Here is a 23,220-nt window from a genome sequence, read left to right on the forward strand (position 1 = left end):
CGTAACCCGAGGTACTACTGTAATTTAAAACTTTCCGAAACAACAGCGGACTAAAAGCAGATCAAATTCACACCAACTTTCTAAACATTCCAGCAGGCTTGTTGAAACAGAAATGCTTTGAGGCAAAATTGCTTTGCAAAATGTGTGCAGCTGGAGAAATTTGCACTAGAATGCTGACAAAGTTTCACAAGGAACTTAGAAATAAAAAATCATGAACTGGTGTGAAAACTGAACTCAGGAAATGGAAAATGAGAAATGGAGAGAAGCCAAAATTTGTCAGATCTGCCCATCGCTACCCTCAATCCACCTTCAATCTCAGGAGAGGGATTCCCTGCAGCTTTAGTCCTTTCTGATCATTGTTTTGTTGATTTCTAGAGAGTCTATTTCTCTTCTCTTTTGTTCTATAAGTTTAAGAAGTTTTTTTGGATCCTGTTTGTTTGTAGCGTGATGAGAGGGCAGTAATGTCTTGTTCCATTTTGCTAATCGTTGCGGAGGTTTGTTTTTTAAGGAATGTTTTCTCTTTTATGAAAGCTCTTAGTCCTTTCTGACTTTCACTGATTCCCTTTTGCAGAAAGTGATTTTCGTTTCCTGGTAAGGCAGGACAAATTCCACCTGTGGCTCTTTTCACCTTTCTGCAGACAAGGCAGGTGGATCTCGGAGCGGCTCTGGGTGGATGCAACCAGGAAGTCACAGTCTCCCTGCCTGGACAAGCAGTCAGCCAGCCAGCCGCCCACACTCCCGCTCAGAGTTTGTGCCAAGGAGCTCCGGAGCCCTTCCTTGCCCTGCCGAGAATGGGCCCTTTTCTGCGCTAGGGGGGCGAGCAGCACATGTTCGCCTGGAGGACTTGGCCGCTTTCTCGAGGTGAGTGTTGCTGGCAGTCATTTTTCACCTGCACGGAGGGAGCAGAAATTTGGTTTTGGCTGGAATGAACGAGAGAGAAAGCTGGCAAACCCAGAGATTTGGCCTCTCCCTACAGATCTGGCTGGGTGGTGATGAAGAGACACTCTGTGCATGCCCAGGGCTGGTTCATTTTCCTCTCCTCCTCCTCCTCAAGGATGCTCTTTGCTGTCCTGTTTTTACCTGGCGAGTTGTTCTGATAAGACAGGAACATTCCTGCTCTTCCTCCTTAGCTGATAAAATCATGGCTGTGTCTTCTGGCACAAGAACAATATTGCTGCTGCCTTGAACCGAGTCAGAGCGCTGCTCCACTGAGCTCAGTATTCTGTGAGTGGCAGCCACGGCTCTCCAGGGTTTCAGGGAGGGGGGGGCACTGCCAGCCTTACCAGGGATTAGACCAGGACCTCCTCCTTGCAACAGTGCTCTACCACTGAGCTATGCCCCACTCCTCACAAAAATGCCAGGACTACTCTTGCAATAAGAACTCTCCTGTGGGAAGAGATCGAAATATGGGTCTAAGCTCGTAGCCAGTGGCTCATCTTGTGGCAGGCAGTTCCACATGGTGCCCCCCCACCAATTTTTAAAATTGACTTTACAAATTACAACTAAATTATTGCCAAAATTAATGCAGTCCTTAGCTTCCGATGTTACCACGTTGAATTGTTGTTGTTTAGTCGTTTAGTCGTGTCCGACTCTTCGTGACCCCATGGACCAGAGCACGCCAGGCACTCCTGTCTTCCACTGCCTCCCGCAGTTTGGTCAAACTCATGTTCGTAGCTTCGAGAACACTGTCCAACCATCTCATCCTCTGTTGTCCCCTTCTCCTACCAGTAGTGCCCTCAATCTTTCCCAACATCAGGGTCTTTTCCAGGGAGTCTTTTCTTCTCATGAGGTGGCCAAAGTATTGGAGCCTCAGCTTCACGATCTGTCCTTCCAGTGAGCACTCAGGGCTGATTTCCTTCAGAATGGATAGGTTTGATCTTCTTGCAGTCCATGGGACTCTCAAGAGTCTCCTCCAGCACCATAATTCAAAAGCATCAATTCTTCAACCACGTTGAATATTTTTCATTATCTCTAATTCCACATGTTCCCCACGTGTGACGTTTCTCACACTTAGAGTTCTGCCTTAGAAAGTGTTCAGTCATCCCACTCCGACAGGTTGTCACTTTGCCATCTCAACCAGGGACATACGCCTCATAAATGAATCTCAAGTACTGTACCTCTTATGACTTTCGGCTGGCAGCCTCGTCGTATTGTTTTACATCATAGATAGCAACCGGGACAGAACTGCTTGGTGCAATTTTAAGGCAGATTTGGTGCTCACCTGGAGCAGAGACACAGGTGGATAACATAGGGAGATGGAAGGGAGGCAGTCCTTGCTGGCTGCATAGCAATTTCTCTCCTGGCACTGCGATTAGAGACAAAAATTGGACCTCGTCTAATTTCCGTCTCTCTTTATTAATCCCTCTGGACCTGGTGGACAGTGGTGGAAAAGGAGTGCATTAGTGATATAATTTAATGTAATTTTCTGCCTCTCATTGACATTCCAACTGAGGCCTTGGAGCTGGGAAGATGTATTCGCCCTCAATCGTCCCCAAATAAGAGGGGCAAAGGACATGGGTGGGCCTCTTTTCGGCTAGCAATAGCTGAGGCCACCTCATTCTTTGATCTGCCCCATGCGTTCTGTCCACACATGAGCCAGTGTGTCCTAGTGGTTAGAGTGTTGAACAAGGACCTGGGAGATCAGGGTTCAAATCCTCCCTCAGCCACGAAGCTAACTGGGTGGCCTTGGGCCAGTCGCTCACTCTCAGCCTAACAGGGTTGTTGTGAAAGGTGAGGTATAAATTCGATAAATAAGTAAATAGAAAGGAAAATATCATAATGTTGTTGTCCAAATCCATGGCACAACTGCACTTGGAATACTGCTGCACCCAAAATAATAATAATAATAATAATAATAATAATAATAATAATAATAATAATAATAATGTAGAGCAGGAAAAAGGTTCAGGAGAGGGCAAGTGAAATGGCCAAAGGGATGGAGCAAGTCCTCTAGTGGGAAAAGTGGCAGCATTTGGGGGGGCTTTTTATTTCAGAAAAAAAATGGTGCATAAAAGGAGGGACAGTATTAGTTTATAAAATTATGCACAGCACGGAGAATGTGCATAGAAAAGTTTTCCTCCTCTCTGTCATAAAGCTGGAATGTTGGAAGGTACAAGACAAAATAAAGGACTTCTTCATGGAGTGCAGAGTTAAACTGTGGAACTCCCTGCCACAGGAGGCAGTGATGCCCACCAACCTCGATAGCTTTAGAAGAGGATTAGACATATTCTTGGAGGAGGAAAGGGCTCTCCGTGGTTGCTAGTCGCAATGGCTATGTTCCCCATCCACCGTTGGAAGCGAAAAGCTGCTTGCTAGGAATTACAGGTGGGGAGAGCTCTGCAGTTGCATCCAGGTCCTGCATGCGGACTTTCCATGGGCATCTGGGTGGACTGGATGCTAGAATAGGATTCTGGACTACAGAATCGGTCTCTTGTTATGTCTTTATCGGGCGAAGCACAGATAGGAGGGATTAAACAAGAGTTGGAAGGGATCCTGAGAGTCTTCCAGTGCATCTAGTAGGGGATGTTTCTCCTTGCAGGGTGAAGTTTGCCATTCTGTAGGGAAATACAGGGCAGCTTAATCTGTGACCCTTCGACGAATGTGCTTTTCCAACTCCTGGTAGCAGGGAGCTGTGGCCAATCCTGGACGATGTCCCTGTGTGAGATGCGCAGCCATAATGCGTTTACTGTGTGCACACATTGAGCATTTTGCACCACTAAAAGCACATAAAGTGTGGCATGGACCCGGGCACAGAGCAAATTGCAGGGCAATCCTATTCATCGTATGTGAATCCCGCTGAATTCTTTGCAGCTTGCTCACAAGGTGATGGGTGCAGGAGGGCAGCTGTAGTCAGCTTAGGAAACACTAAATATCCGAGTTCTTTTTGATGTAGGCAGTGGCATGAAATACTTGCTAACTGAGAAACACTGAGGTCAGTGTTCAGGTACAGCATTGGAGATAAAAGCAGAAGGCAGGGCAAGGACCCACTCTGCTGCTATTCCTTTCCCCATTTTGCTTTGGGTATAAGTCTCAGGCTCTTGGTCCATCTAGCTCTGTTGCCTACACTGGCTGGCAGCAGCTTGTCAAGCTCCTCTGCCGGAGGAGTCTTCCCAAACCCTACACGGATGTGCCGGGGGCTGGACCCGGGACCTTTGGTGTGCAAAGCAGGTGCTGTTCCACACAGCTACAGCCAACCAGGAAATCAGAATCACAGAATCACAAAACTATAGAGTTGGGAGGGACCCTCAAGGGGCATCTAGCCCAACCCTCTGCGATGCAGGGATGACAGCCAAAGGATCCCTGACAGCTGGCCATCCAACCTCTGCTTAAAAACCTCCCAGGAAGGAGAGCCCTCCGCTAATCAATCAGATTCCTCTCTTTCGCCTCTTCTTCCTCTCCGACACCTGCATTTGTTCACCAGCCAGCCAGAACTGGGAGGGACAATCAACAAGCAGAGGCTGCTCAGCTCCAGATCACACATCGCTCCCTTGGGCTCACCCAAACCGGATTGTCCTGTTTGTCGTTTGCAGCAGACGCCACTTGGGTGACTTCAAATACAGCCTCTTCTTCCTGGTGGGTCCCTGAGCTGGACTCCTCTCTGGCATGGAGTCCCAGGAGGAATAAAGGCCTTCTCTCTCTCTCTCTTTTTAAAAAAGCAATCTCCCAAGTACGCCTGCTGTCCTTAACGCTCTGCATCTGTGCCTCCTCCTCACCTCTGTTATCCCTCCAGTGCTTCTTTTCCTACTCTCCGGGTCGTCTTTGAAGAAACATGAGCAGTCAGTCAGGGCGTTCATTAATCTTTTTCTTGCAGGGACATGTGTCAGGGTCATAGGATGGATGGGCGAAGAGGGAGAGAGAAAGTGAGAGTGGGGTGACCAGTTTAAAGGTGCCTCCTGGATGTTGGCTCTCAGAATAGAATAGAATAGAACAGAACAGAACAATTTATTGGCCAAGTATCAACCATACTTGGAATTATGCTTCGACTACATTGCAATGTAGATTGAGGTTGAATCCTGACAAGACAGAAGTACTGTTTGTGGGAGACAGGAGGCGGGCAGGACTCCCTGGTCCTGAATGGGGTAACTGTGCCCCTGAAGGACCAGATGCGCAGCCTGGGAGTCATCTTGGACTCACAGCTGTCCATGGAGCCAGGCACAGGTCAATTCTGTGTCCAGGGCAGCTGTCTATCAGCTCCATATGGTACGCAGGCTGAGACCCTATCTGCCTGCAGACTGTCTCGCCAGAGTGGTGCATGCTCTGGTTATCTCTCGCTTGGACTACTGCAATGCGCTCTACATGGGGCTACCTTTGAAGGTGACCCGGAAACCACAACTAATCCAGAATGCGGCAGCAAGAGTGGTGACTGGGAGCGGCCACCGAGACCACATAACACCGGTCCTGAGAGATCTACACTGGCTCCCAGTACGTTTCCGAGCACAATTCAAAGTGTTGGTGTTGACCTTTAAAGCCCTAAACGGCCTCGGTCCTGTATACCTGAAGGAGCGTCTCCACCCCCACCGTTCAGCCCGGACACTGAGATCCAGCGCCGAGGGCCTTCTGGCGGTTCCCTCATTGCGAGAAGTGAGGTTACAGGGATCCAGACAGAGGGCCTTCTCGGTAACAGCACCCGCCCTGTGGAATGCCCTTCCATCAGATGTCAAGGAAATACTGTAAGCAGTTATCCTAATTTTAAAAGACATCTGAAGGCAGCCCTGTTCAGGGAAGCTTTTAATATTTAATGCTGTACTGTTTTAGTATTCAACTGGGAGCTGCCCAGAGTGGCTGGGGAGACTCAGCCAGATGGGCGGGGTATAAATAATAATAATAATAATAATAATAATAATAATAATAATAATAATAATATAAAGAAAAAACATACCTCATACAAACACTATTCCCCTCACAATACAACAGCACAGCGGAAAGACCCCATACCACCAACTGACCTCCCTTTCGCCCATAACTACAGATTCAAAAAATTGATGGCACAGTTTGTGACTCCAAGGCTGCCGTGGCAGACGACATCTTTGAACCACCCAATTCCTGCGTCAACAATGATGCCGTTAAATTCCTATTGAAAGTCAATAATCTGAGAGACAGAAACACCCCGCTCACTCTGCTGTATCCAAACCTTTTAGCTGCAAGATGCCTTTGATGGGCAATGGGGGTTCTCCACCACTGAGCCATTATGGGGCAGCAGCCAGCAAGTAGGGTGTTGGGTGTTGGGCTGTGACCAGAAAGAGACAGGGTTTCGCTGAATCCTGAAGCTCCCTAGATCTTGGGGGCCAGTCCCACCACCTCTCAGCCTAACCAACCGATCTCGTAGGGTTGTTGTGGGGATTAAATGAGGAGGGGAAGAACCACGTACGCTGCCTTGCACTCCTTGGAGAAAAAAGTTGGCACATCGATTCAAATAAAATAAAATTTGCACAGATTAAAAACCTTCTGTTGGCCTGCGCTTTATAATATTTAGTTACAGACATTATATTCCCGCCTATTGATATGTCGCAGCCGCCTTTAGCTGTTCTCTTTCCGGGGCCTGCTAAAAGCATCCTTGTTCAGGCAGGCCCACCCAGATCCTTAGAAAGCTGGTGTGGTTTTAATCTGTTTTAGCATTTTAAATTTTTTCAGAGGATGGCTCTAAACCTTTCTTGTTTCATATTTTTGTAAACCTTGAAGGGTTTTCGCTTGCTTGTTTGCTTGCTTTTTGTTTTTTGCAACAAGGCGGTATATAAATTTTATCAAGCAGATTAAAGAAACAAACCATACCTCTCTTTCCCCTCAGTTTCGTTTCCTCCTTTCCCGTGAGTGTATGGCTCCTCCGCTGGAAGAGAAGACAGAGACTGCAACCTCTCCCGGGCCCCCGCTTTCCCCCCATGTGTGGGGCTTGGGGGCTGTGGCTTCCGTTGCCCCCCTTATCTTGCTGCTGCTGCTCTGCTTTCCCTTCAAAAGGTAGGTGGCAGCCTTGGGGTGTCACAATGGGGCTGTGTTCAGGGTCCTGGGGCACTTAGAGAGGAGAACCTGGACGGAGGTTCTCCAGGGACAGACAACATGTCATTGATGCAGTAATAGTGGGTTAGTTGTGGATTTATACTGGACCATCCACACGTCATTCTGGTTTAATAGTTGTTCAACGGTGCCTCCCCGGTGTTAACATATTCTCGCCACAACAAAGGCAGGATCCCACCCACCCACTTATCAGCATACACGATATGAAGAGGTACAGGATTTCCGCAGGAATCCACAGGGCACACTTTGACTGGAAACAAAGCAAAGCCCAAACTCCGAGGGGGTAACTACAGCCCCCAGTTACACGTTTTAAATGTGCACTGGATGGGATTTAAATGTATAGTGTAGATCAGTGTTTCTCAACCAGTGTGCCTCCAGATGTTTTGGGACTACAACTCCCATCATTCCTGACCACTGGTCCTGTTAGCTAGGGATGATGGGAGTTGTAGTCCAACAGTAGCTGGAAACTCGGGTTCAACCGTTCCTCATCAGGCTTGGTTTTCAGGCCCTTAATCCTCTTGGTCTCTCTCCTCTGCACACATTCAATATCCTTCTTAAACTGGGGTTCCCAGAACTGGACACAGGACTAACCCGGGGTCTGACCAAATTTGTGTCTATTGCTGCCATCTGATTTGGCAGTCTTGAGTGAAGTTTCCAATGAATTAGTATGGGCAACTTGGCCACTTACCCAAATGCTGGATAGCCCAAGAAACTTCCTGAGTTTGCTTTGATTTCAGGGCCTCTGGGTCTGAAACGTGTTTTCAATGGCATCGCAAGGAGCATGCAGTGAAATCTCTTGACTCAAAAGCCGAGCAAATGTCTCTGTCTCTCTTTCTTCTCCCTCTCTCCCTCTCTCTGTTCCAGGAAAAAACGGCAATTATCAACCAGAACTTTTAAGAGGGACTTCAACGCATCAGATCTCATCAGCGTGGTGAGTCCTTCCAGTGTCTGTCTCCAAGGGAGGTTTGGAAACGCCAGCCAGATGCTGCCCACGTCCTAAGGCAGCCTTTGCCAACCTGGCGCCCTCCAGCAGTTCTGAGCTAGAACTCCCACCAGCCCTAGGCGGCAGCGCTTTGACCGTTTTCTTCCTTGTGATGGTTGCGGCTGATTGGAGATTTGCCCCCCAAAAAACATTTGGAGGATGCTAGGTTGGGGAAGCATGGGGAACCAGCTGGCATTTGTGACCAGCATGGTGGCAAGACTCTGAGCCCCCCCCCCCGCAGTTATGCCTTTGATCTCGGAAATCAAACACCAGGGGGTGTCTCCAGAATTTTAAGGCACATTTGGTTTTTTGAGTGAATGCCATGGGTGTCAACCCTCCTGGTCACTTTTCTCTCTTGCCTCTCCTCCCCCCCCCGCGATCTCTCCCCCACCCAGACCACTTGGAGATTTTATTAATTTATTCTACAGTCGTACCTTGGTTCTCGAACAGAATCCATTCTGGAAGTCTGTTCGACTTCCGAAAACATTTGAAAACCAAGCCGCAGCTTCCAATTGGCTGCAGCAGTTTCCTGCACTCAATTGGAAGCCGCGGAAGTCGTGTCAGACGTTTGGCTTCCGAAAAACATTTGCAAACCGGGAGCCAAAACGTTTGAGTCACAAGCTGTTTGAGAACCAAGGTACGACTGTATTTGTTTCTTTGAGTCAGCCATTTAGAAGTTTTATTCCTTTATAAGTAAACACATAAAAGTTGCAGTCCTCAAGGCACTCAGGTTCCAAGGTGCACAGGGCTTCAGAAGTCAGGACCAGCATCCTGGCTTTTTGCTTAGAAACAGGCTTCTCCTCTAGGGTGCTGCTGTGCATTTGAGTCGTTTGGTACTCCTGCGCTGTCTCTTAATCAGTTTTTTAAGCTGCCGTGAGCTTTGGAGGAGTCAGGAATACAAAACAAATAAGAATGTGTGCCTTTCTGCTGCTCCTTTGATAACCTGGACAGGTAAATCATTAACTCTTAGAGCCAACCTAGACACTGCACACGACCTTAACTACAGTATTTTAAAAACACCAATTGCCAGTGGTGTGTGTGTGTGTGTGTGTGTGTGTAACCCTATCATGCAGTTAGGGGACTTTAACCATTAGCCCCCCCCCCTTTAGGGTCCCAATTCAGACACATGGCTATTTATTCTGGCAGTTTTCATACTGAAAAAGAGAAGCCCATTTAATGGAAACTTTCTCCTTAGCTGATTTGCCAGCATAAAGACCTTAAGCGTACAGTTATGCATGGGTTTCAGGGGGTCCTTGAAGGAAATCTTTCCCCAGGGCATTAAAATAAATTGCGTTCAACGTTTGTGTGTGCATGCGGTTTGTGCACACTTTTTTTTTCCTGCGGAGGGGCTCTGTAGCCTCCGTCACATTCTCAAAGGGGTCTGTGACCCCAGAAAGGTTAAGAGCCACTGGTCTGCCCTGACTGGCAGCAGATCTATTGGGTTCGAAACATGGTGTCTCTTGTCCCAGATATCGGTCATTGGACCTGGGACTTTCCATATACAAAGCAGGTGCTGTTCTCATGAGACCCATTCCAAAGGCATTAGGTGGCACCGTTCTCTCGTGGCTGGGCTTGGCTCCTCCTCCTGGTGGTAATGTGGGCCGGCTGTTCTGGTTCCTCCATTCCTCAGAAAGGCATGTTGAAGCTGGTGTTTGCCACTAAGTGGCAGCATATGCTCAGCTCTGCGGTTTACCGTTCCTTTTGCTTGTGATTAAGAACAGGCCAGGCTAGACCAGCCAGATGCCTTCAAAACACACACACACACACACACACACACACACACACACACACACACACACACACACCAAGCCCAAGATGCACATAGGAAACTTATAAGTTTGTGCAGGAGTCACTGTTTGTGGGTGGCATCCAGTTGCATACTGCCAAACACAGCTTGCAGAGTTCAGATTGGATCTGGGCTTTTGCACAAGGAGCCTGCTTTCCCCAAAGCTTTTTGTGGAAAGGAAAGTGCGCTAGAAAGAGTAAGATAACAATTGCTTGGCGTGAAGCCTTGTGATCACGTACAATCATAGAATTGTAGGGCTGGAAGGGACCCCAGGAGTCAAAAGTGCAAACAAACCGGGGCACCAGAGTGGCAAAGGATCAGATGTGGTGTGTTTTCCAGGAAGTAACACAGCAAGAAATGTACCCATCTCATTTTTAGGGGTCCATCTCTTCTCATGGCGCAAAGCTATCCCACTCCACAAATGTCTAAAGAGCCTATTGCACAGAATACAGTAGTGATAAGTGAATGTTTGGTTAGCAGCACAGCATAAATGAAGGCTGCACAGTCTGGTTTAGGGAACAACTCGCTTTTGCATGGCAAATTTGGGCTCCAGGCTCATTGCCCCCCCGGCCTCTTGCTTTTGCACCAGGAGGAGAAGGCAAGCACCCCTGAAATGGCCCTGGGAGCAGCTTCTGCTCTTTGGAGCGCCACTTCTGACAGAGCATCCTTTTTTTATTTTGCTCCAGAACCTCCCCCACAAAAACCTGCTCTTTAAAGCTGAATCGGAGCAAACAGCAGTCCGAGAAAAACTCTTTCTGCCATGAAGGAAGTCCAGGTGTATTTTGTCTGGATGCAGCCACAGGAGACACGCTTTCAGCAGGATGCCCATAGCACTGCGTCTTGATTTGCCAAGGCCCCAGAGGTGTCACCTTATCCTTCAACTTCTTACATTTTTCTTTCATTCCTTCTTATGCAGACGAGACTGGAAGACCGGCTGAGCCCAGCTGAGAAGACCCTTGAAGATGGAGAGTTGCACAACAGTAAGTGGGCAGTATGGGAGGGGATTTCTCCATGCTTGAAATGTGCCGTTTATAAGAGTGACATGTTAGCAAGTTGTCTTTCTGCAATAGATTCCAAGGGAATCCCTTATATCAGCGTTTCTCAACCGCTGTTCCGCGGCACACTAGTGTGCCGCGAGATGCTGGCTGGTGTGCTGCAACGTGCAGCGACGAGAAGGGCGATTTGCATTGTCACGTGCCTGGCGGCCGCCAATAAACAGCACTGACCTGCCGGAAAGGAAGCCGGCCGGGTCACGACGCGGGGCGAGCGCAGCTCTCAACATCCACCACCACGGGAGGGTGGTTTTAGACAAACTTAAAGAAGCTGGCTGGATGAGCTCAACCTGAAACTTGCTGAGCAAAGGATTGTGCTGGCAGAGAAATCAGCGGCTTGTGAAGCCTTATTACAGGAGATTGCAACCAACACAGCAATTGGCAAGTGTTTCTTACAGTCATAATTATATAGTCAATATAGGGCGGCACAGAGTTAAATTTTTTAACTTTTTTAATGGTGGTGTGCCTCGTGATTTTTTTCATGGAACAAGTGTGCCTTGGCCCAAAAAAGGTTGAGAAACACTGCCTTATATCAAGTAAAGCAATACAGTGGAACCTTGGTTCTCGAACTTAATCCATTCCGGAAGTTTTTCAACTCCAGAAACATTCGGAAACCAAGGCATGGCTTCCAATTGGCGCAGGCACCCCAGAAACAATAGCTGACAGCCACAATGGACGTTCGGCTTCCAAAAAAATTCAAAAACCGGAACACTTACTTCCAGGTTTTTGGCATTTGGGAAATGATTTTTTTTTGTCAACTAAGCCATTCAAGAAGAACCAAGGTTCCACTGTATTCAGCAATCTAAATATCTGCAAATAATAAATAAACAGTTTGCACTTAGCAATTACAACAATTACTAAACTGTAATCAATAAAAATAATGCCAAGTCACAATGCATAAAAACCACAAAACCATGTGACAGGATCAAACTGAGAAAGAAGGACACACAAATTATATATCCCTGAACTCCTCTTTTCTCTCCCGGCTGCTTCTACTGTTCTCAAAGTCATGGTCTGGGAAAGGATCCTAGGGCTGGATGTTGGGGCAAGACAGGTGGGGAAAGCCTCTCTCATCCTCAGGAGTGTGAGAAAGTGTTTTTCCCTACACACCTTTGGCCGGGAACTCAGGGCAGCCAGCAGCAAAGGGGAAAGCTCTCTTTCCTGTTGGAACAATAGCCTCCCATCTGCAAATCGCTGGAGGCCTTGCAGGCAAACGGTGCGCCTGCCTCTGCACACATATGCGCTTCCCTTCCAGTCCTGGAGTCGGTGTCCGAGGCAGCGGCTTCTCAGCTTTCGGAAAGTGAAAGCTCTTTGGGCTCTGCCCCCAGACTCGTTGGCTTCACCTACGGTTACGGGGAGAAAACAAAGGGCTCTGCTTCAATGCTCCCAATAGCTCAGATAATATTCTTTGCTGCGTACTGACAGCAAACACACCAGGGTGTTCCATATCACAAGTCTCGATGGCAGAGGGCAGATTTCCCCACAGATTTGCTCCATTTATAGAGCCTAATAAGGGCACCTCCTGTTTAAACCCGACAAAGATAATGTTTGCTGAACCTGAGCTATCTCAGGTTCTACCTGAGAAAGATTGTTTTCTGCTGCTCCAGAGAAGCAGACACGGAGCAATGGACTCAAACTTCAAGAAAGAAGATTCCACCTAAAAATTAGGAAGAACTTCCTGACAGTAAGAGCTGTTCGGCAGTGGAATTTGCTACCAAGGAGTGTGGTGGAGTCTCCTTCTTTGGAGGTCTTTAAGCAGAGGCTTGACAGGCATATGTCAAGAATGCTTTGGTGGTGTTTCCTGCTTGGCAGGGGGTTGGACTGGATGGCCCTTGTGGTCTCTTCCAACTCTGTGATTCTATGATTCTAATTTAAACTCACTGTAGACTCTTTTAGGTTAACTTTGCTAAACCTGAGCTGCTGCGCCGCCTTCTGCTTTGATCAGGCAGCTCAGGTTTTGCAAGACGTCATTGTTTCAGCAAGGCTGCAGTTTTCAGCAGACTTACTTGTCCAATGCAACTCGCCGGGACTCTCTGAGTAAACATGCAAAGGGGCCGTATTGTAAGAGGCCAAGGGTTTATTGCCACTTTCTCTTGTCCCGCTGCTCAAAAGTGTGCAATCGGAGCAAATGGCAATCCAGGTTTTCTCTGTATTGATGTTTGCTCTGATTTATCACTGAAGAGCAGGTTTTCCCTGGGAACAGGAACAGGGCAAGGGGGAAACCACTCGTGCCCTAATTTGGACAGTGGTTTGCTTTGACTTAGCATAGGATTAGTCAAATGTGTCACTTCTGGTTTCTCTCATAGTTCCAGTCTTCATTTCTTCACATTTCCATATCAGTTCGCTTAAAAAAAAATCCTCATGAAAACTACTAGCATTTTAGTGTGAATTTCTCCAAAATTCCCCAAAGCAATTTCCTGCAGTATAGGGTCTTTACCGGGTGTGTGTGTGTGTGTGCAAGGGGTGTGAGACACCCAGGCACCGAATTCTGGGGGATGCCAAATGTATACCTACTGTATACCAGTCCCTCTCGATCGGCGGCAGTGAAAAGCAATGGAGCAAAAGTCCCTCTCCCTCCATCTCTCTGTTACTCTGTAGCGTCAAATATTCCCGACGAGTCAGGAAACAAAAGCAGTTTTTCCTGCTGCGTCGTTCTTGCAGGTGAGCGATTCCCCCCCACAAAGCTCAACACCTTTTTTGAGTTCGCCCCCCCCCCCGGCCAACAACTTTGGCTTCACCCCCTCCCAAGAAAAGCTCAATAAAACCTAATTTGGGGGCGGCTAAACTAAATTTGGGGGCTCTGGGTGGATCTTTGCACCCCAGCGGCGCATATGTTAAAGATGGCCCTGCTGCAGTATAGTACATCTGTGTACTGTATATTATTTTCACCAACATGGGCCTTTCAGTGTACACTTTACCCCTGGATATGCAGTTCTCGGCACTGTGGGTCAAACCACAGAGCCTAGGGCTTGCCGATCAGAAGGTTGGCGGTTCAAATCCCCGTGGTGGGGTGAACTCCTGTTGCTCGGTCCCTGCTCCTGCCAACCTAGCAGTTCGAAAGCATGTCAAAGTGCAAGTAGATAAATAGGTACCGCTCTGGTGGGAAGGTAAACAGTGTTTCCGTGCGCTGCTCTGGTTCGCCAGAAGCGGCTTAGTCATGCTAGCCACATGACCCGGAAGCTGTCTGCGGACAGATGCCGGCTCCCTCGGCCTATAGAGCAAGATGAGGGCTGCAACCCCAGAGTCGGTCGCGACTGGACCTAACAGTCAGGGGTCCCTTTACTTTTTATACATCACTTAGCGAGAGAGCTGCATTGCAAGATTCAGAGAACTGCGGTTTTTGAAGGGTGCCTGTGTTTTTGGTCTGCTTTTTATTTTGGAAATAGCAAATCGGGTTGGTTCACTTTTAAGTGAGAACAGAACCCAATTCCCTCCACCCCACATCCCTAACATAGCAAGTCCCTTCAGCAAAGCTCTTCTGCTAAATGCCCCTTCACACACCTATTTTTGTTTCGTCAATTTCTTATCCTGCCTTCTAAAGTGAACGTTATTTCTTCCAAGGTGGCAAGCATGTTTTATTAAAAAAACCAAGGCCAAATTAAATGCAGAAGAACGGCAGAAACAAAAAGAACTGTAAAGGTCACGAGAACAATAAAAACAGCAATAAACCCATAAAACACTGAAAGCAGCCGGCAAATGAAAGCACCCAGCCTTTGAAAGCCACAGCCAAATAAATCTGTTTCCATGTGGTGCCTGAAATTTGTAGGGGGGGGGTCATGTGCAAGGGGAGCGTTTTTTTTTTTTTTAAGCAGAGAGCCAGCACTGAGCGTTTTTTTTAAGCAGAGAGCCAGCACTGAGAAAGCCCCACTTCTCTGTCCCCACTTGGAGATGGGAGGCAGGGAACCCTAAGAACGACTGCCTCGGATGACCTTAATGCCTGGAGCATCTCAGGCGGAAGCAAGCAATTCTTGGCTGCTTCCAGACCTGCTCACGCCAAACTTGCACAGGGGTTAAATGGTGTCACCATTGCAAGCTAGCGGCTGTGATCTAGCACTTTCCAGCACCATTTTCCATCGCTGTTCTTACCGGACTTCTTGCGCTTCGGAAAGTGGCACAGAGTGACTGCGCTACCTTGGAAGCGGGGGACCTCTCCTTCCTTGGAGGTTTTGAAGCAGAGGTTTGTTGGGGCGGGGCACCTGCCAGGGATGCTTTAGCTGTGATTCCTGCATTGCACAGGGGTGGTCTAGAGGACCCTCAGAGGTCTACTGTTCTACGATCCGACAAAAGTTTGGGACAGCAGCCACGTTTTGTGTGAGTCGAGAGTCCGCCTGGAGGCAGCCAGAGCGTGGCAGCATCTCTTGAGAGACGCCTCAATAAGGGAAGACCGTCAGCTGAGCAGGGCGTCAGTCGTGCTTAGATCACATCAAGGGAGGCTTCCGCTTGTATTCAGTGTTAATCCTGCACAGAACAGACCCACTGGAGCCAATGGACATGTCTAACTCAAATCCATTAATTCCCAGAGGTCTGTTCTAACGGAAATGGACAGCTCTCTATGTCGACAGGGTGGCTGCAGATCTGTGTGTGTCCATCTCACTGTCTCTGACCACCGGCAGCTCCTTGGGAACATAGGCAGAGCCCTGCTGGATCTGGCGGATGGCACACAGTGGCCAGCCATAGTTTAACTACGTATGTCAGGGGTGTCCAAACTTTTTTCAAAGAGGGCCAGGTTTGATGAAGTGAACATGTATGAGGGCCAACCAAAGAGTTGTTGACTTTTTTTAGGATTGGGATTTTACCCCAAAGTTGTTGAGATTTTCTTAGGATAAAAGTTGTTGAGCTTTTTTTTTTAACCCCCTCCCAAAGTTGTTAGCCTTTTTTTAGGATTGAAGTTGTTTAGCTTTTTTTTTTGTGTGTGTGTGTCGCTTGGCACAGCAGCGTCTCCCACATGTTGCTGCCGAATCTCCTGTTGGCATTGCTCACGACCACATGTTACCTCCTGATGTCATAAGCCTTGCAAAGTGGTTTCCTGAGCGCGACCACTGTGATGGCGTGAGGAGCAGGAGATCCTTGCAGGAAGATGGATCCACACCAAGGGTGCGCCAGAAAGCGGCTGGCAAGTGTGGCACCCTCTTCTCTCGCTGGAGGCGAGTCAGAAACTTGCCCCAAAGAGCCATTGTGGGAGTCAAGAAACCAGGGAGGTGCGTGGAATCAGTTCTTGGGAGGCGATGAGAGATAAGATAGCGAGAGGGGAGTATCAAAACAACATCTCCTGCCAGCTGAGGGAGGCAGGTAGATCCTGGCTGGGAGCTTGTTTAATTCTGACACATTTATTGATTGGTTTTATTCCATCCACCCATCAGTCAATCGGTCAACTGACTTTTTTATGTGTGTCTCAAGGCAGTTTGCAGACACGCCATAAAAACAGTTAATAAAGTTTTTGAAACCATGCAAAAAAGGAAAGGAAAGAAAGGGTTTTTTTAAGCAATGCAAGATGAATATATAAGGCAAGAGACCTTTCCATCCAAGCTTGTCTCAAGAAAAATGCCTTCAGTTGTTTGCAAAAAGGACAGATTGTGGGCACCCATCGTTTCTCACCAGGGATGGTTTGCCACATAGCAGGGGCAACCACACAGAAAGCCCTGCTCAGAGTTGCTGTGGAGCGGGATTCTGATATTTTAGGGACTGGCAGGGGTGTGGGGGTGTGACTATCCTGCAGAACACTATTATTATTATTATTATTATTATTATTATTATTATTATTATTATTACCTCACCCATCTGGCTGGGTTTCCCCAGCCACTCTGGGTAGCTCCCAACAGATTAAAAACACAATAAAACATCAAACATTAAAAACTTCCCTAAACAGGGCTGCGTTCAGATGTCTTCTAAATGTCAGGCATCTGATGGGAGGTGTTCCACAGGGCGGGCACCACTACTGAGAAAGCCCTCTTTCTGGTTCCCTGTAACCTCACTTCTCACAGTGAGGGAACTGCCAGAAGGCCCTTGGCGCTGGACATCAGCGTCCGGGCAGAACAATGGGGGTGGAGATGCTCCTTCAGGTCTACTGGGCTGAGGCCGTTTAGGGCTTTAAAGGTCAGCACCAACACTTTGGATTGTGCTTGGAAACGTACTGGGAGCCAATGTAGATCTTTCAGGACCGGTTTTATATGGTCTTGGGGGCCACTCCCAGTCCCCAGTCTAGTCTAGCTGCCGCATTCTGCCGCATTAGTTGTAGTTTCCAGATCACCTTCCAAGGTAGCCCCACGTAGAGCGCATTGCAGTAGTCCAAGCAGGAGAGAACCAGAGCATGCACCACTCTGGCAAGATAGGGTCTCACTTCCCATAAACTCCCCAGATCAATTAATAATTTGGGGAAATAAAAAGGGGCCGTATTTCAATGAGGGTGGTGTTGTGCGAACAACATACAAAACTTGGAAGGCTAGGCAGGGCCAAGTCCACAGTAAACTTCCATGTGGAAGTATCTTACACATTATTTGGAAGTGAGTCCTACTGATTTCATGGAACGGCGGCCAGAACTACATCACTTCCCATTTCCCAGACCTTTTAATTCCTCCCTGAACCTGCTGCTTGGGTGCAGCTGCCAAATCCCCCCCCAAATAGTTAAAGGCCATCTCTGCCAGTAGATCCTAATTCAGGGCATGTTATAGATTGGGATGTTGGGTAATGATGACTCTGTGAAGTTCTAGAGCTGGCCCACGTTTACAACAAAGCCTTCAACCCACCCCTGTAATCATAGAGCTGGAAGGGACCCCTGGGGTCATCTAGTCCAACCCCCTGTGATGCAGGAATCTCAGGTAAAGCATCCCTGACAGATGGCCACCCGACCTCTGCTTTAAAACCACCAAGGAAGGAGAGCTCGCCGCTTTCCGAGGTGGGCGGAAAATTCTTCCGAATGTTTAGTGTCGGAATCTCCTTTCTTGCCATTTGAACCCACCGGCTTGGGTCCTCCACACCAGAGCAGCAGAAAGCTGTCTTGCTCCGCCTCCCACGGGACGGGACAGCCCTTTCGATATTTGAAAGTGGCTCTCGTCCCGCTTCACAGGCCACTCTGCAGGATCCACGTTATGTGGCTCCAGGGAGACGCTCAGGCAAGCACACTGCCCCCCCTCCCCAAGTTAACGACCCTTTTGTATGTGAATCTGAGTGCTGCGGTGGGCTTCCCCCTCTTGGAGGGTCTCTCCGGCATATAAGTCCCGAGATGCCTCTGCCTGCCGTGAGCGTAAGGCGATTGGAATCTATTTAACGTGGATTATCCGCCAGATGGAGATGGTGGCTTTGAGGGGACATCTGTGTGATTCCGGCTAGGCTGGGGCCAGGGGCGAGAAGGCGGCAGCCTGCCCCAACCTGGTGCCCTCCAGATGTTCTGGACAGTTGTGCTGGCAGGGGGCGGTGGTGGGAGCTGTAGCCCCACACATCGGAGGGTGCCAGGTTGGGGAAGACTGGGCTATGCATTGGGAGGAGATTTCCCTGGAACAGAAAAGGGGCTTTACTTTCAACTCCCCACCCTCCCACAGTCCAGCTTTCAGACCTTTTTGATCTTTATCCCTGAGTTCACCGAGAGCAAAGAGAACAATCCCTTTAACTCCCCGGCAGCCGTTTTTAATTCTCAGGGCAGAAAGCCTGAGGCACAGACCTCATTGTAGGTGGAGGGTGGCAGGGCAGAGTTTCATTCAGATTTTGTTTCAGACGCGTCAGAGACCCTGTAGCGTGGTTAGCCGTGCTCATAGAATGGGAGAGTTGGAAGGGGACCCTGATGATCATCTAGTCCAACCCCCTGCAATGCAGGAATGTGCAGCCGTCCCATAGGGGGACTGAACCTGCAACCATGGTGTTAATAGCACAAACTGACCCTGCAGCCTTTCGGGTTGGTAGCTTTGGCACTGCTCTGTGGAAGAAGAGTTGTGCGATGCCCGATCCTGCTTGCGGCAGGGGCGAACGAAGGCGTTGTGACACCCGGGGTGGGGCGTCGCTATGTACGACTCATGCGGCGTATGTTGCGACGCCGCACATGCGCTGTACATAGCAGTTTGCCGGCGGCGCCATTCCAGCACTGTACGGATGGTGCCGGGATCCCTCCGTCACCGCTACAGCCGTGAATGGAGGATCCTCTGTATGCGGCTGCAGCGGTGACAGAGGGATCCCACCGCCATCCATAGGGCACTCAAGCAGCGCCGGCGGCAAACCGCTATGTACAGCGCATGTGCAGTGTCGCAACATACGGCACATGTGTCGTATGTAGCAACGCCCCACCCCGGGTGCAGGGTCAGGCATTGCACAACTCTTCTTCTGGCGCCGCGGAAGCAATCCCCTGCACCACACTGCGCTAGTTTAGCACAGCGTGGGGTGACTCGCCGAGCGGGCGGCTTGGTTCAAGGGTGGCTCGTGGGCTGGTTAAATGACCCCCATGGGCTGCTTGTGGCCCATGGGCCTTAGGTTGAAAATTGCACATACCGGTATACTACAGCCGTATGCGTAGAAATGCATATACCAGTGAAAATAGAATGCAAAAGAGCATTGCCTAAGGGGAAACTGCTTTGCAAAAATGTGTATATTAAGCAAAATTGCATGCGAGTAGCTATATATTCATATAAATTCGTACTAAATTGCTAGTGATTTTTTAAATTGCTAGTGATTTTTTAAAGGAATTGTTTTTGTAAAACTTTGTTGGATATCTATGAGTTCCAGTGTTATGGCAGAAGGAGAAAAACTGTTCTCTCCCTTCTCTCTCTATGCCACACACAATTTTGCAAGCTCGTCTTTTTCCTAAATAATGATGATGATGATGATGATGATGATGATTTATTATTTCTACCCCGCCCATCTGGCTGGGTTTCCCCAGCCACTCTGGGTGGCTTTCAACAGAATATTAAAAAAAAGAATAAAACATCAAACATTGAAAACTTTCCTAAACAGGGCTGCCTTCAGAAGTCTTCTAAAAGTCAGATAGTTGTTTATTTCCTTGACATCTGCTGGGAGGGCGTTCCACGGGGCAGGCGCCACCACCGAGAAGGCCCTCTGCCTGGTTCCCTGTAACCTCACATATCGCAGGGAGGGAACTGCCAGAAGTCCCTCGGAGCTGGACCTCAGTGTCTGGGCTGAACGGTGGGGTGGAGACGCTCCTTCAGGTATACTAAATGTGCCTTCTGTCCACCTAGCCTGGTATATTTCCACATTGTTTGGCAGCAGATCTTACAGAGGTCTGGCCCAGCCTTGCCTAGAGATGCTGGGGATTTGAACTCTGGATGTCCTGAATGCGAAACACCCACCCCTTCACCTACCCAGCTGCAGGAGCCTGGCACGGCTGTTCTGTAGAAACAGTTAACGCTCCGCTCCAGCGCTGACCACATTTCTTCCTTTGCTGCTCCTGCTTCCCCCAGAGATGGGGGAATCTTCCAGCAGTAATTCAACACCAAACTGCTGTTGGCTGAGTGCAAGGCTGGAGCTGTGGAGGGAGACATGAGCAGCGCCTTCTCCAGCCAGAGGGAGCACACACTCCTTGCAACATGGACAAATCTCCTGAGCAGGCAGAGAGTGGGCAGGGGAGACTTCTTGGCTCCTGAGCCTGGGGGGTTCTGGGGGTGCTCTCCTGTGCGACGCAGGCATGGGAGATGTTTGTGTGCTTGTGTGGCTCCTGCACCCAGACAGCCAAGCTTGGTGAATCATTACGTTTTGCTGGTGAGCAGCTCTTTGCTGAGAATGAGCCAGGGCATTTGGAGAGTTGAGAAGGCAGCGTTGAGTTGTGGGCAGCCGGCCCTGGATAGAGGAGGGGCGGCCGAGAGTGTGTGTTGCTGGGCATTGACATGGCTTCCCTGTCCTGGCTGCAGAGCAAAAAGAAAAATTCAAGAGTAGTGGACGCTTAACACTTTAATCCTGTGGAACTGAGCAACAAAACCCCTTTGCAAGGACAGTTGAGCCATTATTTCTTAATTTCATTCACAGAAGCATAGAATCATAGAGTGCAATGCACAAATCTCAACTTTAGCCTCAATGACAGATGGCCATCTAACTTCTGTTTAAAGTCCGCTGTTGACTAGCTCTTACAGTGGAGAGTCCTGCTTGAAACAGTGAAGGGTTGCTGCCAGCCAGGGCAGGAAATACTAAGTTAGATGGAGCAATGGTCTCAGGATAGACAGCTTCCTAGGTTCCCAGGCCCAACTTCACTGCATTTGGAATTTGTGCAGGGCAGAATCTCTGCACGAGGCGTTACGAACCCACCTGAAACATGCTCTTTGCAGGAGCAAAAGCAGGGCGGAAGCAGAGACGTTTCCTTCCAGGTGGTCTTACTGCTGGGAACCTGTCACCCTTTGGGGGAGGGATTCACTGGCATGTCCAGAAAATTCAGGCCGCATGATTCTAGTTTGTTTTGAGCTCTGCCACCGCAAACTCCGCCGTCCACAGGAGATCAGACTTCTCGCAAAAAGGATAAGGCACTTGCTTTGACCCGAAGTCATTAAACTTGCCCACAAACAAACCAGAGCGGGCGTGCATTCAATAGCCAGGCAACTAATCTCCCTACCAACAAATCAGGGCGAATGCTCAATAAGCAGGCTGTTTGGCGGTGCCCTGTGGCAGAATAGCGGAGCCAGAATAACATGTGTTTGCGGAAGTCAGTACGAGGCAGAAAAATCCCCTTCTTTGCATGGAAACCTCAGAGTCCTTGCTCCTTCCTTCCTTCCGTCCTAAACAGGACATCCCTGTTCTGTTTATGTTGTGAACAGGCTTGGTTAGGAGTCAGGCATCCCTTTTTAGTTCCTCTTAAAAAAAATATTATTAGGGATAGTATCAAATCAGCACTAGTGAATGAGCCTCCAGTTCAACAACAAATGTTCGCTGTTTTTGTGTTGACTATATGCTATATATTCCCAGTACATTTCTGAGCACAATTCAAAGTGTTGGTGCTGACCTTTAAAGCCCTAAACGGCCTCGGTCCAGTATACCTGAAGGAGCGTCTACATCTGAAGGCAGCCCTGTTTAGGGAAGCTTTTAATGTTTAACAGACCATTGTATTTTAATATTTTGTTGGAAGCCACCCAGAGTGGCTGAGGAGGCCCAGCCAGATGGGCAGGGAATGAATGAATGAATGAATGAATGAATAAATAAATAAATAAATAAATAAATAAATAAATGGTGATTGGACCTAATAGGTATCTAAAGCCATGTGTACATAACAAAATATGTATTTTATCAAAGTAATTGATATAGAAATGAGCAAACCAGTGATATTTTAGGGAGCAGGCTAGCAGGCCGGGCCCATGACCTGCATCATAGGAGCTGACACAACACAAAACACTGTTGCTGTATGTAGGTTTTATTTTATGTTATATTTTGGAAATGTACATCCAGGTTTTTTTCCCCTTTAATTTTTTTGGGGGGTCCCCAAGTGAGTGGAGCCCGAAGCTGTATAGCTGGTTTAGCTTATACATAAATCCGGCACTGGTATGTACATACACAAACACATCACAAGACTACAGCCTCCTCTGATATTTAGAAAGTTGATGGAATTTTTCAGTTTCTTGCTATTTTAACTCTTCGAAAGACTTACATTATTGTTGCTAACTTTCTTATTGATTTTTTAAAATCTTTTTGTAAACCGCTTTGAGGTTTTGTTTTTTTAGCAACCAAGTGGCGTATAAATCTTATGGAATAAATAGAGATAAATGGAGCCAAACCATTTGAGCCCCACGGGGCTTCCATCTCTAGGACCCTCCCTGGTCAGAGCATTCCACAGACGGGGGGCCACTGCAGAGAAGGCCCTGTTCCCATGTTGCCACTTTCTGGACTTCTCACGGTGGGGGGGGGACACAAAGAAGGCCTGAGATGATGATTGCAGGGTCAGAAATCAATTCATGCAGTCGTTCATTATGATGATGATTAATTGAATTTACATCCTACCTTTTCCTCCAAAGGAGCTTAAGGTGGCCTATATTTAGTCCCCACCACAACCCTGTAAGGTGGGCTGAGAGAGGCAGTGTGACCAGCCCAAGGTCAACCCTAACCCACCCCCACCTTGCAAAACTGGTGTTTGCTCCATTGGGGGTGGGTGGTTAGGGTGGGGAGGGAAACGCAGGCAGAGCCCCTAAAGCCTCTCTGGTCCAAGGCCAACCCACTAGACTGCGCTCAGTTATTTTATCTTCCGCAGAACGAACCTGCTGGGCAAGTTCTCTCTGCCAGACCCAGCAATTGACAGCTTCTGCAGACAGCGTTGGAACCTGTTCCGTGGCTTTAAACGCTTAACCAAAGGAACAAACTTATTACAAGTGTTGGCGCTCGGCCAAACGATTGCCGAGGTGTTGGGGAGAACAGATTCTCTGCAAAAACAGGAGAGGAAAGGAAAGCCTGGATTCTGTTCCCCTACACACACGCACACGCAC

The 23,220-nt window shown here is 48.4% G+C and overlaps 1 protein-coding gene across 1 annotated transcript in view; it reads left to right on the top strand.

Moving 5' to 3' along the window:
* The first annotated feature begins 646 nt into the window (after window positions 1-646).
* The window catches only part of LOC118082660 (uncharacterized), a 28,254-nt gene continuing 5,680 nt past the window's right edge, over window positions 647-23,220 (top strand). Inside the window, exons 1-4 of the mRNA XM_035110471.3 lie at window positions 647-861; window positions 6,785-6,951; window positions 7,873-7,939; window positions 10,693-10,756. Coding sequence (XP_034966362.2) covers window positions 6,812-6,951; window positions 7,873-7,939; window positions 10,693-10,756 — 271 coding nt within the window. The 5' untranslated portion in view covers window positions 647-861; window positions 6,785-6,811. The remainder of the gene's footprint in view (window positions 862-6,784; window positions 6,952-7,872; window positions 7,940-10,692; window positions 10,757-23,220) is intronic.

This window comes from Zootoca vivipara, chromosome 3, assembly GCF_965207765.1.
Source record: "Zootoca vivipara chromosome 3, rZooViv2.hap1.1, whole genome shotgun sequence".
NCBI lineage: Eukaryota > Metazoa > Chordata > Lepidosauria > Squamata > Lacertidae > Zootoca > Zootoca vivipara.